The 18,641-nt window shown below is 40.5% G+C and overlaps 3 protein-coding genes across 8 annotated transcripts in view; all 3 read right to left on the bottom strand.

Annotated features, from left to right (window-relative positions):
- LOC128444984 (up-regulator of cell proliferation-like) overlaps positions 1-14,804 on the bottom strand; it is a 75,280-nt gene extending 60,476 nt beyond the window's left edge. For 2 of the 5 annotated variants that reach the window (XM_053427720.1, XM_053427757.1), the window contains exons 1-2: positions 14,637-14,804; positions 11,367-11,452 (exon numbers count right to left, since the gene is read on the bottom strand). In XM_053427720.1, coding sequence (XP_053283695.1) covers positions 11,367-11,403 — 37 coding nt within the window. In that variant the 5' untranslated portion in view covers positions 11,404-11,452; positions 14,637-14,804. Of the gene's footprint in view, positions 1-11,366; positions 11,453-14,633 lie in introns of all 5 variants that reach the window. The other 3 variants (XM_053427736.1, XM_053427752.1, XM_053427729.1) reach the window with 2 other exon arrangements.
- Positions 1-18,641, bottom strand: part of LOC128445028 (up-regulator of cell proliferation-like) — a 173,432-nt gene that overhangs the window by 16,427 nt on the left and 138,364 nt on the right. The window lies entirely within an intron of this gene.
- LOC128445500 (interferon-induced very large GTPase 1-like) lies at positions 145-1,811 on the bottom strand. Its single transcript, XM_053428232.1, has 2 exons — positions 1,116-1,811; positions 145-875 (listed from the first exon to the last, which is right to left on the bottom strand). The coding sequence occupies exon 1, from the start codon at positions 1,674-1,676 to the stop codon at positions 1,140-1,142; it is 537 nt and encodes a 178-aa protein (XP_053284207.1). The 5' UTR covers positions 1,677-1,811; the 3' UTR covers positions 145-875; positions 1,116-1,139.

Below are 18,641 nucleotides of genomic sequence, written 5' to 3'. Positions count from 1 at the left end.
CAGAAAAAGTCAAACACAAACTGAATCAACTGACTAATCATTTATTGAAACTTGTAAATTTGTCACATTATCAAATGTCATTCGCTTATTTAGTCGAAATCTAAACATCAGCAAAAAAGAACCAAAAATAAAAACTGACACCATCATCATCATCATCATCCTTGGTACTGCACTTGTCATTTAGAACGGAGCATGTAAATAATGGAACATTTGGATACATTTTAATCAGAAGAATATGAATCAAAAGTTAATCCTTAACAATATGTGAATAACAATATAATATCAGTTTATTACTGAATATTTCATCACATGGTCTTAGTATATTGTACATCACCATTGTTTTCTTTATAGTTATTACATACATGGAGATAATACATTCATAACTTAATCATCCACATCAAGACACTGTTTCTCTACCCTGAACTATGTGAAGTAATATAAAAGATAATTCATCATATACACAAACATACGGAAACAAAAAGGATAAAAAATATACTTATATACATTTATTTGGACATTTCTCTTTTATTTATTTTATCGCTGGAGGGCGAGTGACTATTGACACAGTAAAAAAACTACCAAAAAATAAATCAACAAAGAGTCGTAAAGAAAATAAAATGCACAGAGGTCCAAACTAACTCTGTTGTTCTTTCTTCATTATCACTGAAAGAAATTGGTGGTTTAGTCACATTAAACAAAAAGATACACAAGAGTAAAACAAACAAAAACAAGCCAAACAGTAATCTCTTGCACAGTTTCCCCCCAAAATAGTACTTTTTCCTGAAGCTGAATGAGACTGGAGACTTGTAGTTCTCTGAATTTTCTTTCAGACCTGCACGGAGCTCCAGACATGTTCCTGAGACTTTCTGGAGAGGCTGTAAGTGAGAACATAGAGAAAGTGAGAACACAGCAGGAACATGTCCAGAACATTCACAGAGAGTGAGTGGGCGTGTTGATGACGTTTCTAATGTAAGATGTGATACTGTAAGAAAACAAACCTATAAACAAAGTCTGGACATTTTCAAGAGTCTATGTCAAAAAATTGTTGAGTAAAGATAATATTTCATCCAATTGAATGTGAATCTATTGCTTCATATTCAATTGGACTGAATTACCTGATGTGTTCAGTTGTACTTTGTTCACTTCATGTTGAAGGCGTCTCTCAAACCCGTCAGAGCTTGTTCCTTTGTGAGTCTCCTCCAGGCCTCTGGGACATCAGCTGGTTCGGCTTTATATGTTTCAGCAAATCTGTCATTGTATTTCACCAGGACGTACTTCCAGTAGTCAGATGCCTCTGGGGTGGGGTCTGGAGGAATGATCCAGTCTGGGTAGTACTTGTTGTAGTCCTTGTAAGGAAGCCACTCCCCTTTGGTGTCTGCGTTTCTGAATGAACGATCACCCTGCACTTCAGTTGTACACAGTGAATCAACCAGCTTCTCACTTGACTCATACTTGAAATTGCCAAGACCTTGTGGCCGATGAATGGCTGCATGATGCATCTTGTGTTCTGTGCCACCGGCCTCACAGGGAGCCTTACAAAATGGACACTGTCGTCCACAACCAAACACTCTCTTGAAAAGCTGATCCTGTGGTTTGATTGGAAGCTTGTTCAGAGTCTCAGTGATGTCATCAGACTTTGAGAACTCCTCTTTCAGTTGGTTCTTCAACTCCTTCATTTAGATCTTGAGACACTTGATGAATGAATGACAGGAGCTTTGGATTTGAAACAAGGTGGTTTTTTCAGCCTCCACTGAAAGTGAGATGTCTTTGATCAGATGTTTGCGCATGTTGCTGATTAGCTTTGTGATGCTTTCCTTGTTATCTGGCAGCGGAGCACCATCCTCTCCTATAACTGCCTGATCTATCGCTTCTGATATTTTTTTGTCAATGACTTGTAGATTGTTGTTCTTCAGTTTGCACAAAGTCTTGTCCTCTGACATCTTTTGCAGGATGCGCTGAAATATCCAATACTTAACATATATTTCATAGTTATCAATGTAACTGACAAAACTCTTGAAATCTTCTTGTTGCAGCAACTCTTTCTGAATGTTGTACTGGAAGAATGTGCGCGAACTATACTCTGCTGAACTGGAACTTGTAAGAATGTCATCCACAATGTTTACTCCCAGAGATCCACTGATGAACTGTTTCACAGCCGGTTTGATACAAGACTGGACAAAATCTTTGGCTTTGCGTTGGCAGTCATCTTGCTTTTTGTATAAAGCAAGAAAATCTGACAGGTACTGAGTCTTGTACTTTTCCAGCTGAGTGTGAGGATTATTATCTGACAAGAATCTTTTGTGCAGTTTGACAAATTCCCTTGAAGCAATGCCACAGATGTGAAGTTTCAGGTCAATCTCAAACTGTGTATTTGATTTGTGATGTTTGTAACCTGGTTTAAGGGATTCATCAATTTGTACAAGAAGATCCTTTGTGAATGAGTCCTGGTAATTCCATCGGTCTTTACTTTATCACGTACAAACCTTGTAGAAGATTCAATGATTCTGTCCGCAAAACTCTGCAAATCTCCTTGCCACAGATATTCCCCCAGCAGACCAGTGTCTACGTGATCATGTCTAGTTTTAGATGGACCTGTCCCCATTTCCTTTAGGTCTGTTACTTTCTTCAAAGCCTCATTGACGTTTCTATTACAGAAGTCTTTTCTCAGCTGCTTCAGGACGCATGCTGCAATGTCTCGCTCTCTCAGGCCGGACACGTTTCCAGTGGCTTCAGCCCACATCTTTTCAAACTCTTGTGTCAGCTGTTCCTCAGTCAGAGTTGACGCCTCACAGTCACCCAGAAGCTTCATGACCTTCTGTTCAATCACACCTCTGTATCCTCTCTGAATGTCCTGAACCTTTTTTAAACTTAGTTTTTGTTCATGGATGTCATCCAGTTTTGCCCACACAGAACGTTTGATTTCATCTGCAAGGCCTCTGACACTGTTTAAAAAGTCCACCCTGTATTTCTCTATCAGATTAACTTCTTTTCCTTTCATCTTGTAGTAGTCGTCGATTTTTCCAGTCATTTTTGTTTGTTGATCTGTTATTTTGTCTGACACCTCAGATTTTTTTTCTCTAACTAATCTGTTCCAAGTTTCTACCTCAGATTCATTGTCAGCATTCAAGATGTCTACCTCTGCTTGTGTTTGCCAGGTCAGAATCTCTTTTCTGAACTCCCATTCCCACTGACTGAACTCTTTGCACAAGTTGTTATAGGCTTGAGCCACAAGAGTGTTTCTGAAACTAAAGATGAATTTCTCATATTTCACTGCCTGCCAGAGACTCTTCATCCATTCCAGAAACTCTGGGATCTGCGACACTTCATTGCCCGGGTCCTTCTTCACTGTTTGCAAAAGGTTTTTCTTGAAATCTGCTACATCTTCACTGTAACCTGTGTTCACTGGTGCCATTGGTGGAGTTCCATGCCAGAGTCCTGGGATGTTCCAGTTGTTCTTGTCCATGTCATAGTCCAGCACATCCGTGAACTCTTTGATAGAAGGTTTCTTTTCCATTTGAGCTGCGATTTGAGTCATTTCATTGAGTTGGTCCAGGAGATGTTTTCTTTCTGTCATGTTCTTGTCATGAGCTGAAACTGATGAAACATTCTGGTGAACAAAATGACAAGCTGGCTTTTTTCCAATTTCTTTCATCCTCAAGAATGCGTGCATTGCAATTTGCAGGACATCTTTCATTTCTGCTGAGTTTTCCATTGCGATGTTGATGATGGTGGCATCACTCAAGCCAATGACAAAGGTTGCTAGCTGGTTGTCGTGCTCGTAACTGTCCTCTAGTTGTGCCAGTTCAGGAGCCTTAAGACCCTCTGTGTCAATGAGGACAATAAAATCACAGTTTAACTCGCTTTTCAAATCTTCTCCAACTTTGAGGAAGAGCATGAAAGCTCCTCTTGTGCATCTGCCGCTGCTGACAGGAAACTGCACACCAAACATGGTGTTGAGGAGCGTTGACTTACCGGTGTTCTGAACACCCAACACAGTCAGTACCAACAGTCTGCTCCTCTGTCCAACCTTCTTGTGAAGCTCCATCAGGACGTCTGTCACCCATCTCTCTGGGACGTTGGAGGCATCTCCGTCCAAAAGCTCTAAAGGATATTGATAGTGCTTTTTTCCACTTACGTAATATTTCCAAAATTAGACATGTCCTTTCCCAAAAAGATGCAGAAAAACTAGTCCACGCCTTTGTTACATCGAGACTGGACTATTGTAATTCATTATTATCTGGCTCCAGCAGTAAGTCGTTAAAGACTCTACAGCTTGTCCAAAATGCCGCAGCACGTGTCCTGACGAGAACAAAGAGAAGAGAGCACATTTCTCCAGTATTAGCGTCGCTACACTGGCTTCCAGTTAAATCTAGAATAGAATTTAAAATTCTCCTCCTCACCTTCAAGGCCCTTAATAATATGGCGCCTTTTTACCTTAAAGAGCTGTTAGTACCTTATAAACCCGCTAGAGCACTCCGCTCCCAGAATTCAAGCCTACTTGTCGTCCCTAAATTCTCTAAAAAAAGAGTAGGAGCCAGAGCTTTTAGCCATCAAGCCCCTCGGCTGTGGAATAATCTACCACTTTCAGTTCGGGAGGCAGATACCATCTTTTCATTTAAGAGTAGACTCAAAACCTTCCTTTTTGATAAAGCTTATAGTTAGAGCTAATTAGTGCGCCAGAACATTACTTGTTCTATTTTATGACACATGACACACGGAGCTTCTCTTTCCAGCTTCTCCTTCCTCTTCTCCATCCCTATCCCCCTTCCCCGGAATCCCTTTGCTTTATCACCCGCAGATCCAGGGCCTCTGTGGCCGCACCATGGATTGCGGTTTGTGGATCGTACACCAGGGGTCGCGGTGGTGGATCCATTGTGGCGGATTCTGGGCTGATCGTGGTGCTGGTGGCGGACCCTGTGTCGCGTTGGCATTGGGCACGGGCGGTGGACCAGGACCGTGGTGGTGGCTTGTGATGGGTCCTGGTGGGCGGCGGTGGACGGTGACTGAGGACTGGAGTGGCGTCTGGTCTGGATGGTGGATCGTGGTCTGGATGGTTGCTGACCATGGACTGTGCTTGCAGCGGGACTGCTTGGCATGTCATGTTGGGGTTGTCCTTCGGGAAGTCTACCCTCATCAAATGCTGCTAGAGACTTTAATCTTTAATCTTGAAGACTTTAATCTTGATGATGTTTTCCTGCACGTGGCATCTATTGCACTTCTGTCCGTCCTGGGAGAGGGATCCCTCTCATGTGGCTCTCTCTGAGGTTTCTACATATTTTTACCCTGTTAAAAGGGTTTTTAGTAGTTTTTCCTTACTCTTGCTGAGGGTTAAGGACAGAGGATGCCACACCCTGTTAAAGCCCTATGAGATGAATTGTAATTTGTGAATATGGGCTATACAAATAAAATTTGATTGATTGATTGATTGATTGATATCCATCCAACAGCATTTCAGCTGCCAAACCAGGGAGCTGGGATATTTCAGCTGTTGTTGAGCTGCTGGTTGAGAACTCGTAGATCAGTCCCATCTCTCTCATGTAATGCTCGGTTCCTAAAGAGCTGTCCACCAAAGCTTGGTCTAACTCTGCTATGAGTTTGACGTCTTTCTTCTTGCATTGCTCTTTGAATTCGTTACGTAACACAGAGAGTTTTTCTCGTGAATGTGTATTAAACTTCAGTTTCATCCACTTCAGGAAAACATCTCTTTTTTCTTTGTCACTTTCAGATAAGCACTTGATGAAACTCTTCATTCCTCTGGAGGCGTCAGAATTTTGTTGCTTCTGTCTGATTTGTCTTTTTTCTTCCTGTAGTTGACATTTATATTCTTCAGGGCCAGAATCAGCAGATATCTTCAGTCTACACTCTTCCTTTTCTAACTTTGACAACCTTTTCCAGTTCGCTCCTTGCAAACTCAGATTTAGTTTTTTATAGTCTGGTATACTTCGCACTCCAATGCCGCCCATGATCTCCTCAGCTGCTTTTCTCTGTGATTCAGTTTTGCTTTCGTCCACAGACAGACCAAGTTCAACAGCTTTTCCAACCATATCTACAATGCTCATTGTGTCTTTCACATCTGACAGGGATGCCTTGATGACCTCACAAAGTTTCTCTGAGAACTCTGCCACGTTTGAACTCTTGTCTTTGACCCTCACTCTGTTCTTTGGTAAACCTAATTCATCCACCAATCTCTTCACAGACCTCATCTCCTCACTGGCATTCCCTCCCTTTCGATTGATGACTAAGAAGAGTTTGGATTTCACATCTTGAAGAGAAGATAGAATCTTGTGCTCACTTTCTTCAACGCTGTCCAGAAACACAAAGGTAGCTGTTGATACTTGAAAGAGAAAGTTGAATTGTGTGAGTGATTCACTAATGTCCCCTCGCAAATCTGCGAAGGCTACTGGCCCTGGAAAAACATCTAAACTTTCCTTACCGCAGGGAAGGTACCAGCAAACCTCAACAAGCCCATCTGCAATTTCTCTTTTGACTGCCCCCCCTTTCACATCTCTGTGTATGAAGAGGTTGCAGTTCTGTTGTCCACTGCTGAGGACATGATTCAAAAACTGGGACTTGGATAAACTGCTGTTCTTCAGCCTCACAAAGGAGAAGAATGGTATATTTGCTTGGACAATGTTCTCTTCAACAAACCCTCTTGATTCAGACATATCATGTGGACACCATTCTTTGACGATGTCCCTCAGAGCCCACAGCATCAGGGTACACTGACTCTTGTGGCCGCGGGGCAACAGCAGTGGAAGAGAAAACTGGCACATTGACATCTTGAGGGCCATTTCCTGCTGCAGGATGCTGTCAGCGCAATGGAAGAGAGCGACTATGAGGTCGAGGGGGTTAACCTTATCATCTCTAGAGTCATCATCACTGTCAAGGTCTTCATCACAGAGTTCATTGCCTTCCTCAATGTTTTCCTCTGACCTGATTGATGATTGTACTGAGCTCCTGCATTCTGCGTTTATTTTGAACAGTTTTCTGAGGAAACACCATGGTATTTCCTTCAGTGATAAAACTGATGTTTCCACAATACTGTTTTTGTTGATCTCAAAGAGACACCGTATATTGAGCCTGTTGGGATAAAAGTCCTTCAGTCCAAGTTTGACGAGAAAGTTCACCAGGGCTGTCAAAGAGAAAGAAAACATACATTTTAGAAATTCATGACTGGCACCAACTACTGGGTTGTATATGTTTGTTTGGTTGTTTGGGTATGTGTTATTTTGCAGTGTAACATAATGTAAATCTTTCTTGTGAATAACATTTGGGAGCAAAGACTTCATTCACATGAAACCAAAACTATTCATTGTTACATTTTGGAATCCCAAGATGTCTTAGCAACAACTGCCTGAAGGGACATGTCCTCCTCGAGCTGCCTCTCTCAGGTCTTTTAGAGGAGTTTAAATTCACCAAGATTTCAAGATTTCAAGATTTCAAGATTTTTTATTGTAAAATGCACAACAATAACATTAAGCAGTCGCTGGCAGTGAAATGCTAGGATCCAAGGATGGAGACTCTCTCAGAGTCCAGAGACAAATATGTACGGGCTGTTGGATCATTGACAACGGGACGGAAATGGAAACCAAAAGAAGCAACCCAACAGGTAAGAGCAGCACTCTAGCACACTGACATTGTGGGTCACATTAAACAGGGAAGAGGAGGTTTGGGCCTAGGTCAGAGTAGTCCCCTGTGGAACAAGGTAACTCCTTCAGAGCGGTGACAACTGGTAGTCTTGGAAATCTGGCATCAGGAAGAGGCAGCAAGATGTGTGAAGGCTGTCACTCAAGCAAGACAGGGGCAGTGGATGAGATGGGAAATCATAGAGAAAAGACAGATAAGCTGGAAGGACCTGTGGGGAATGGAAGCTAGCAGGATTACCTTCCTGCTTTGAGCAACCTATGACGTCTTTCCCTCACCCTACGGCAGTGGCTGAACGATCCTGCCCACTATGCTATCCTCATCCTGGCTGACTAGGTACTCACATGCCTTGCAGCAACAACAGACACAAAGAGAACTGCTGCCAATGGCTTGACATCAGAAATTTCAAACGCAGTTCAAAGGAAAGCTTTTGTCTGTGAGGGGGAACAGGGACAGAGAGGTTCTCCTCAATCTGATAGAGCAAGCCAGAGTCTGGTGTTAGTGGACGTGGGCCAGCGGCTTATAGTCCAACCACATATTGTTACTACCACCGTAAGACCTGTTTTGATACACTGGTTCAACATCCTGCTCGTCGTCTAGTTAGTAGAATTAACCGAAGTTTTTAACGTCTTCTGCTGGAGGACAGAATTCAGTATAATTTGGTAGCTACAGCTTTGTGCCCATTCATGCAACAAGCATACAGATCTCAACATATTGCTTTGTAAGCTCTCTGTGTCCATACGCAAATAAAGGTTGAATGAGTTACCTGCATGCTCTTCACGTTCTATGTCTCTTGTAGACATGGTCAAAGCCTTCCCTTAATTCCTCTGTGCGTCAAAATCTGGAGAAATATACATATTAACTCGTAAGTTTCACAGAACAATTGTAACTGTATATAGTTATTCTACAAACTCAAACATAGTAGATCTTTGGATTAGTTTGTGGCCAAGATGTTTTAGAATTGAATTGATTTTGGTTACCAACTAGAGGTGAAAATCAAAAATCACTTTGTCCATTTCAAAGATTAATTGTCTGACTTGAGGCCACAGGTTCAAATTGTGTTTATTTGAACCTGTTGCTAGTCTTATCCGTCAAATTAAGTTCAGTACGTAACTACAAAAATATTTGTTATTGAACTATCTATCGTAGTGTGACTTTCGTCATTTTCTTAATGAAGTCCTGTATTGTATGAATGGAACAAGATTCTGTGTGACGTGCACCCACTGAGCCTGTTATGAAAGTCAACCTGTACTGCCTTAATCTGCGACCTGTACTGAAAATTGTTTTTGTGGGGACAGTGGACTTTATGAAAAGATAGACAACATGTTTCCACTTCCTCCCATTGTGAAAAACTGAGGCCAAAATATCTTGGGTGTGATGTAATTGATTGGAGCTGTGTATGTTTCTACAACAGTAAGTTGCTGTTCCTGTTTAGCATTTGTTGGAATGTACAGCGAGCTATGGAATTTAACTCCTGATCATTTCCTCTGCTTATATATTTATTTAATTATTTATGGAGATTCATGTGATTCTAAAGGCCCTGGGGTCTCATTTATAAAACTGTGTGTGGGATTAATACTAAAAGTGTATGTGCGCAACAAAGCCAGAAATGGAATACACAAAATAAATGTACGATTTATAGAACCGTGCACACGCACACCTGAACGCAATGTTCGTTTTATAAATAACAGTCCACCTTGAAACGTTCATACGTGGATCTGCCTCCAAATCCGCCCTGCACACGCCCACTTTACACCATAAATGGTCAATGCAAAGCACGACATGATTATTACATTTTGCTGCTGACCAATGGGTTTCCACCGTGAGTCCTGACTGAGTCACGGCATCAAGCGATGAGAAGAGGAAGCGAAACTTTCTGACACTGACATCGAGGTGTTTGTTATTGAGGTGAAGAGCGACTTTATGGGACAGCAGTGATGTCACTAATAAAGAAAATACACTGATACTCTGCTACTGCTGCTGCTGTGGATAACACAATGTGTGAGAGTGAAGACGAGAGAAAGAACTAAGCCTGAAGTAAAAAATAGATCCAATTCAAAGGTGGAGTAAAGAAAAACACACTCTCAGAATTTGATCACCCAAAAATGCAGGATTATTAAATTCAGAGACTGAGGTGTCTTCAATCTATAAAATTTAACAGAATTATTATTATATGCTCGTGTTTGTACTGGGATGGTTTGGATCTGTGTGGTACTGGACTCATTTCAGCACAAGGTTCACAGATCAATGGAATCTATATAAGCTGATCAGACATCGCTGAACCCTCGCTTCCTCCTCTTCCTTCTATTCACCTGCACACATCACGCACCAGTGTCAAGGCAGTATTTATTTATTTAGAGCAGTGGTGACCAACCTTTTCGAATCCAAGATCACAGAGATCTACCACCCTGATACCTTCCAAGAAATCCACTTAGGGTCATATTTATTATTATTTTTTGCAATTTGTGTTAAAGGCTGAAAGTACTATAAATAAATATACACAAAGAGAGGCCGTTATGCAACTTTTTCTATTCAATGCCCAATATTCAAATTAATATCTATTCGTATTTACAATGCACAGTATGTAGCTTCTCAGTTCTACATCATGTTCTGCAGAGGAGCTGCTACTGCAGCACAATGTTTTTACATATAGGCTTTGATTTGAATATGAACACATATATGATTATTGCTTTGTATGAAAGAAGTCCCTAGTACTCAAATAAATACTTGTACTACACAGTACGAAGCCGTGCTTCTTCTGCACTTGCAAATATTTCACAATAAAAAAATCTTTTTAAACAAGGGAACGGATTTCACTAACAGAAACGCTGAAATGCTTTTATTTTGAAAAGGCATACAGAAAGTGATGCAACCATTTGTTTGAGACATAAATTCATCAGAAAAACATAAAAACTCAGCGGAAAGATCATTTTCTCTGTTTAATCTGCTGTGAACCAACATGTGTATCTGTTTATGACACAAACGTATTCACATCACTTCAAGAACACGTTTCAAAGTGAAAGCACTCCAGCGTTTCACATTCTGAATCCACTCATTTGTTCCAACGGGGCTTTGATTGTTATCGACACACCGAAATATGTGCATCTTCATACCTGACATTTAGTTTGGTACATAAACCAACTTGTTCTTGATGGAAATGATGGGAATAAACCAGCAGCTCAGACGCCAGTAGGCGGACACACAGCGCGTGTGAAAAACACACAACCGACACACAGACGACACTCACAGTGTTAGAAGATATCATTAAAACCTATTAACAACTCGGCTCCGTAACTCCGAGGTTAAATGGAATCTGAACATAATTTGCTGTAAGTTGTTTTATATATTTTTTAATTAAAAGGTTCGTATGGAGCAGATATGTGGCGCGAGCAAAACTAAGATGTTTTTAATGTAAATGATGAATTGGATCAATAATCTGCTTCAGTTCACCACCTCACGTCTGCGTCGCCACTTTCCCGTCTGCAAAACGTTCGTACGTTCGTACGCATGAGTCAGAGTTTGCGTGGAAATAAGCTAATTTCCCCGTCAAGTTTGTTTTTATAAATCTCTGCGTTTGCGTCAGAAGTGGCGTACGCACCTTTCAGGCCCCGCTTTGTGCGCACGCAACGGTTATAAATGAGACCCCAGAGCTTTCTGTCCTCTTATCATAGATAAACAGATATTGCACTAAATTATACATGTAAGTATTCATAGGAATTTACCTGTAAGCGCTCCTTCTTCCGTGTTCACTGCCGACATGGTCTGACTTCTCCTTGTCTTCCTTGAATCCCTTGTGCCTCAGAACCTGGAAGAGAAATACATTTCTCTAGTTTCAGAACCACAGTTATTATCAGACATTCAAATCAGATCAATTAAATCATTAAACTAAGTTTCCAATATGTAAACTAAAACGTACCTGACATGGTGTTACAGGAGAGTGCGCGGCTGCTTGTGTCAGCTCTGCTATTTATACTAGACAATCAGAACCGAAAGCATTTGATGCACTGGAACAACTGGTTCTCTCTTGTTATCTCTCATCTGGAAAATATTTCACATTGTCTTACTTGAGGGTCAAAATGTCACCAACTGGGCTTCACAAATATATCTGTACAGGAGAACACATACATACACACAGACACACACACACACACACACTATTCAGCGGTTTTACCAGTTGTTTTCTTTCCATGCACTGGTTTTGCCCATAATATTGTTTAATTTGGTATCTAAGCCCAGTGGGAGGGGCTAAATGTATAAAGCGGCAGCTTCAAGCCCCTGCCAGGATTCTGAGTCTGAGTCTGGTTACAGAGGCAGAGCCTTTGTTTGTTATTGGTTGATTGGAATGTGATTATTTTACTGTCCGAGCATCAACTACAAGTCCCTCTAGGTGGAGCTGCACTACCTTCACTTCTCTTCCCTCTATCTTCCCTTGAGCATTTAGTTTTTGATCAAAACATCAATTTCGGTATAGATTGCTGAGTGCAGGATACTGACAACCCCAGTTGCGACAGTACAATTCTCTCTCTCAACCAACAGTTTGCGTGTCTGCAAAAGTACAAAATAAAAGAATGTCATCCAGCCGGTGTAAACAAGGATCACTCCCAACCTCTTCTCGTAAACTCTGTTTTTCATTGTTGACATATTTATTCATCACTTCCTTAGGCTTACGGGAATTGTTTTCTATCTTGTTGAAACACCGGTTTTGTCACATGCCTAAAACCAGGCGAGTGCTCTCATGACAAGAGGTGAATTGAGTTCATTGGTGTTCTGATGAGGATCCACTTCTGATTCCCGTAATCATCTAGCATGAGATTTATGTCTCATTTGATGTTTTTATTAAAGTGTTGTATTAAATTTATGGACACAATGATAAGTAGTGTCATGATTGACAGCTGAGACTGACTCCTGATTGGTCGTGTATGAGTGTGGGAGGGGCTTTTTTAACAATTAAATTAATAACTATAACCTAAATTACCATTTTGATAGTTAGCTAAGATGAAGGAAATAGAGTTCTTGACAATGTAAAGGTTGGCAAAATTCACTTGTGCAACATTAATAAAAAACATTTATAATGAATATAAAAAAGTATAAAAATACAAAATACTAACGGTGTACTTACTACCTAAAGGTATGTACGTGAGTAAGCGTGTATGTGTCTGTGTGAGTGAGCGTGCTTCCAAAATGGCGGATGGCCACTCCGAAGATAATGGACTCTCCCCTTTTGGAATGTTTTACGACATGTGGCGGGGGTCAGAGAGGGATGGGTGAAGAGATATGCGTTTGTCCGTGTTGGTGCCAAATAAGAGAGAGTTACTAGACGCATGCAAGGAAAGACTGAAGAGAATAACTAACATTAACTTTCAAATAACTTTTAATCAAAATATCACAGCAACATAAATCAAACTTAAAACCATCCCAAGGAATCGAATAAACAGTGTTTGCTTAGCTTAGCATAATTATTAAGTCCAGTTGGGCCGGGAAAGGCGGTGGCAGAATAATTGGACTATGGGTAGAAAGTTACGGACATTGGACTGGAAGGTCGCTGGTTCGATTGCTCGCGCTGACAATACAACATACCTGCCAGGACAACACCCGGATCTGTTCCAAAGTCCAAAGAGCACTCTCCCTACCCCCACTGTCTAAGTGCCCCTGAGCAAGGCACCTTGCTCCCCGGGCGCTGTGCATGGCTGCCCACTGCTCTGTGTGTCCTGTGATGTTCACCAGATGGGACAAAAGCAGAAGACAAATTTCCCTACCCTGCATGTCGTGTGATTGTGCATGTGTTTGGGATCAATAAATGTATCTTATCTATCTTGTGATACCCGTCAATGGAAAGAGAAGAATTGTTGCTGTGCTGCTTGAAGATCCGAGTCGTCTTGCTGGTTTTGTGGCTCCTGCCTTTGTGGTTCAGTTGGGCTGTGCAGCTCAGTTGCTGTTTGAAGTTCTCCGGCAGGACATCACGTCGCTGCTTGAAGGTTGGTAGAGCTTGGATTTGAAGAGGTTTCCTTGTTGAGGTGAGTAGAAGCTGCACCTCTCCTCCATGAAGTTGATTTGAGTTGAAAGAGTAACTGGACTGCGACCCTTCTCCTCTGAGAGGATTCGTGGAAAGAGCGGTGTGTTCCTCTAGAAGAGGTGAGCTGGACAAGCCAGACTTCTCCCCTCGAAGGGATTGCATGGAAAGACAATGAAGAGGGGGAGACCTGGCTTTATAATGGCCCGGTGACCTCACAGGTCATGGGGCCCAGAGTGACCAATAGTGGTTGACCCTTGTGTGTCCAGTAGTTTTCACTCCTCTGTGTGACGTTGAGTTACCCTGGGAGACGGAGTTCTGGAGGATCTGGTTTTCTCCAGATCAAAGGACATCCGGCTTTAGGCTTTAGGCTAAACATGTAGGCCGAACTGTAGTTCACAAATACCAGGTCCCAGGGTGGTTCCCAGAGGTAACTTGAATCAATTAAAGTTATTATTTAATTTTAATATTTTAAATATTAGTATTCAATATTTAATTTTGATAACCAAATTTATTGAATGGCGAAAGGCATGTCATGGTGTCAAGTTTAATGAATTATTACACAACAACGCGATGTGAGAGTCCTTTCATATTTGGTACGAAGATTCTCGGATGAACTCATTCGATTTGTGTCGTCTATGTTCACAAGTCTTCTTCTTATTTTGATCACAATTATTGCTCTCGCTCTTTTGTCAAAGCAACTGGCCTCCCATCCTGAACCTGGCTCAGCTTGTTGTTGTTTCATTGACTGCAAACAGACACTGATCAGAACGATTTGATGAAACTTCTTCAAACACACATCAGCAATGTAACAAATCTGTCATATTAACGTCTTTCCTTTTTATTAGACCTCCATCTGTACTGAAGAATATGGCTAATTTCAGTCATGGAAAGTATGAAATTATGATTTTCAGTTTTCAGGATTCCAGAAATGACTAAACAGAAACTGTTATAAAATCACAAGCTGAAAGTGACTCAAGTGTTCTTAGTCCCCGTTGCTGCTGTCTCTTCTCTCCATTGTGAAGTGGTTTAAACTCAGATCCTCGAAAAGTTAAAAGTGAACATGTTAAATTCTGGTTGAGGCTGAGGCATCGTTCCCCTGTGAGGTGTTGTCTGATGAATTCCTTCTTATTGAATCAAGTTCACATGTCGTGTGTCTTCAAAGCCTGAGCATTTCCTGCTGAGCCTGGTGGACCTGTCTGACTTCACTTCCTTATAAATACAACACAATTCTTATCAAAGTGCATCAATCTGCTCAAAATACCTCTTGTTTTTTGAGTTTGTCACCCACAGCTTTTCTTTCTTTATCTTCCACTTTAGCTTTGTTTCTTTACAAATACACAAGAAATAACAAGAAACAGTTGTTTAGAGAGTTTGTATTGTTTAGTGTGTGTTTCCCCTAACGTCCCTACAGGGGCATTGTTTCTATCACGTTCAGATAAGATTTAAATTTTTTCGCATAAACTTTTTTCTTGTGGGAACAAGTTAATGTTTGTCACCGTCCAAGAGCAGCAACAATTCCATGATGTCGTAAAATTAAAACTTGTGTTTTCTCCACCACGACGGCTGTGAGCATCTGAAGTTGTTAGAGATGCTTTTTGATTTGTAGTAAATTATCGTGTGAGAAAAAATATCAGCAGTCAGAACTTAGAGACTCTCTATAAATCATCCTCAGAATTTTTATCCAATAAATTATATTGACTTTAATGTTAGTCGCAGCTGTCGTTTTTATCTTAAAACCTAATCCCTTGTTTCCACTATCTGGTGAGTACATCTTCTTCCACTCAATCTTTTCCATCACAAATATTCCCAGTACACACCAGATACATATCTCACCTGAGACGTGAGAAACTGGGTTATGGTGACAAATCTTCTCCTTGTATGGCCTTTTTTTTTTAAATGCACCTTATTTTTACAGCCATCATGTGCTTCCTCCTATGTTCATTTAAATAATCACGATGATTTATTCATGCCAACTGAATCCAACTGGGTTCGTACAATAACTACAACTTTTTTAGCATTTCCATGTTTTGTTCTTGTGATTTGTGACTTATTACAGAAATCCACAAACTGGTAATGTTTATATGTATGTGTTTTCATATTCATATTGATAAGTGTATATATGTATATATATGTATTTTGTGAACTAATTTAACATGGTTAAATAAGCTCTCTGATTATTGTGAGCTAATTAAAAAAGATATATGAAATGGTCATTATATCAAAATTACAAATGAAGAAAACATGTAAATAACGTGTACTTAAATAAGATAACACAACTTTGCTTTTATTGTGTGCGCAAAAAAATAAACATAAAAAAGTCACAGTATTAAAAGTTACTAAAAAGTTATTAATGAACAAATCTAACAGAAATGTCAATCAAGTAAAATTAAAAAAAACATTTAAAAAAAATTAACCAGCTAATTAAAAAACTGGACTAATTGAAAAGACAAAATGTCCTTAAATCAAGTTTTTTATGATTTTATGAGTAATTGGATAAATATTCATGTCTGTAAGTGAAACTTTTATGTGGATGTTGTATAGCGATGGATCCACTAGGTGGCATCATCCGATAGGTTAGATCATTTGTGCACATCAACAGAAATTTACATTTGAGTTTCACGTCTCATTTAAAACTTCACTTGATCACAAACACAAAACTTGATCAGACACAAACGTGTTGTTTCAGTTTTGTTTCACTTTAAAAACAATATTTAACCTTGTGTTACGTGTAAACGTTCATATTTGTGGCTCGTGTTGAATCAGTTGTTTATTTTCTTCCAAACAGAAGTGGAACTTTCCTCTGATTTCAGTGAAAAGGATCAAATATGATTTCTGCTTAGCTTTCAGTTGATCTCAATATATCAACATCTGTGATGAGAGCAAACGTTACCAGGAGGTGGAGCTCAAAGGAAAACAGACAAGATCATATGTGTTCAATAGAGACACGTTCACAGCTACAAGAGGGTTTGAAACCAACAACCCACAGCGACTAGAACAAGTCTGACCTTCGCTGAGCAGATCGGTGCCCAGAATTATTAATAATAATTAAGAGTTTTAATAAATTTACTTTCCACTAAGATAAGATAAGACTGATGTTTCTGCTTCTATGTGCTGTTGTGTGTTATCATTGATATTTTATATGTCGTATTATTGCTTTACTATGTGTATTTGCGTGAGTCTTCATTTTTGTACTTTTGTGTATTTGTCGTAATGGTTTTCTACACTTGTGCCCAAGTTGAAGAAGACCTGCATGAAGCCATCTGAGTTTTCATCGACTGTATCTCAAAGATCTGAGTAAAAGGAGAAGCAGCAGAACCCTGACAGATAAATAGAGAATCAGATAGAATGTGTGGCTGCATGTTGTGAGTGCTGTTGGTAATTATTGTCTTTTGCCAGTTTAATTGCGGCGCTGTAATTGAAATGAGCTTACACAGCTTCACTCTAAATTATCAGTTTTATAATTACCCCTGAACTACACTCGTCTCACTGCCCCCCCCCCCCCCCCCCCCCCCCTCTTAATTACCAACAATGTGCCTCTATTGTGAAGCTGCGGTCGACCAGGAACAGATTAGAATAATAGGTTTTGTTTTCTGTTCATTTCAGTTGTTCTTCCGGAGCTTTCGACCAAAACAGCAGCAAGTTGAAGTGATGCAGACGTCATGGGACTCAGGTCACATGATAACAGGTGGTGGAATCTGGGGAAAGACAAGACTGGTTTTATTATCTTGGACACAAACAGACGGTTTGACTCCGGGTGCAGAAAGTGAAGCCAACGCAGTGAAGTGTCGGAAGCCTGCATTCTCACTCTGCTGACCAGCAGGGGGCGCTACACAGCTGATAATAGTGTTAACCACTGTGAGTTCAGCTTCAGATGTTAATCACTTGTTGTAAACGACACTAACTTATATTATAACGTCTTGTTGAAACAACAATGGCCGAAGCCGACAAGAACCAAAGCTTTAAATTGAACATCGGACCTTTTTCTATCTACATAGATTAAAACTCCTGTCGACTAAAGCAGCTGCAGCTTTTTACAGAGTTTTACAGTGAAAATTTGTATTTATTACTTTTGGATAAATTAGCATTTTGAGACGAGATGGATCCAGAAGGTAAAGAAAATAATTATTTGAAACTGGAGAGAAAGCGCTACACAAGGTTATTGGTTTTAGAAACAGATAAAAAAACCTGAGGTCATGAGTTCAAATCTACAGTAAATGTGATAAAACTGTAAATATTTTCTGTAAAAATACTGTATTTATACTTGAATGGTCTCGTTTCAGCTCCTGCTGTAAATTCAGCTGAAATTATAAAACAAAACTAGGGCTACGTTGTAGCACTTGCGGGCCCGAGCACCCGCACGTTGAAGCCTGTTGCGGTCGGTGGAGAGAGCGATCGATGACCAAGCGCACATCATCGATCGAGCATGCACTTCTCCACGTTGCATGCGTTTTGCGCTCTGCGGCAGTAGGTTTGCCAGTAGGTGGCGCCATCACTATTATTACACACAGACTTATAGATCTGTTCAAGTAGCCGCTCTGATGTAGCGTGAGCAGTTTCGTGTCAATTGGAAAATTTTACCACAATGTAATTTTCACACTGATCAGTAGGTGGCGCTATGACCGTGAACTAATGTTTATATATGGAGCTGTTCAGATCAGGATTGTGATCATAGGTCAGAAGTTTGGAGCCGGTTGGATAAGGCAGTGTGGATTAACAAAGTACTTCCTGTTTCATGGATAATCAGTAGGTGGCGCTATGACACTGAGGAAATATTGACACATAGAGCTGTTCAGGCTTGTACTCTTATCATGTGACAGAAGTTTGGTAGTGATAGGACAATGCACAGTGGACTTATGAAAACATCGTGTCCTTTGGCGAAGGATGATCCTTCGCCGCACCTCAATGTTTAAATGGTTTGAGGAAATGTCACAATTCTGACCCTGATTCAATGACTTGACTGAGCTCATTTGAGCTGTATATCTTA

Source organism: Pleuronectes platessa, chromosome 1 (genome assembly GCF_947347685.1).
Source record: "Pleuronectes platessa chromosome 1, fPlePla1.1, whole genome shotgun sequence".
Taxonomy (NCBI): Eukaryota; Metazoa; Chordata; class Actinopteri; order Pleuronectiformes; family Pleuronectidae; genus Pleuronectes; species Pleuronectes platessa.
The sequence above is the reverse complement of the archived record's forward strand: the minus strand, read 5'-3'. Positions and strand labels throughout refer to the sequence as shown.

Bases quoted from the DNA above. Each gene is read 5' to 3' on its own strand.
- LOC128445500 (XM_053428232.1), bottom strand. From the start codon at position 1,676: ATGAAGGAGTTGAAGAACCAACTGAAAGAGGAGTTCTCAAAGTCTGAT.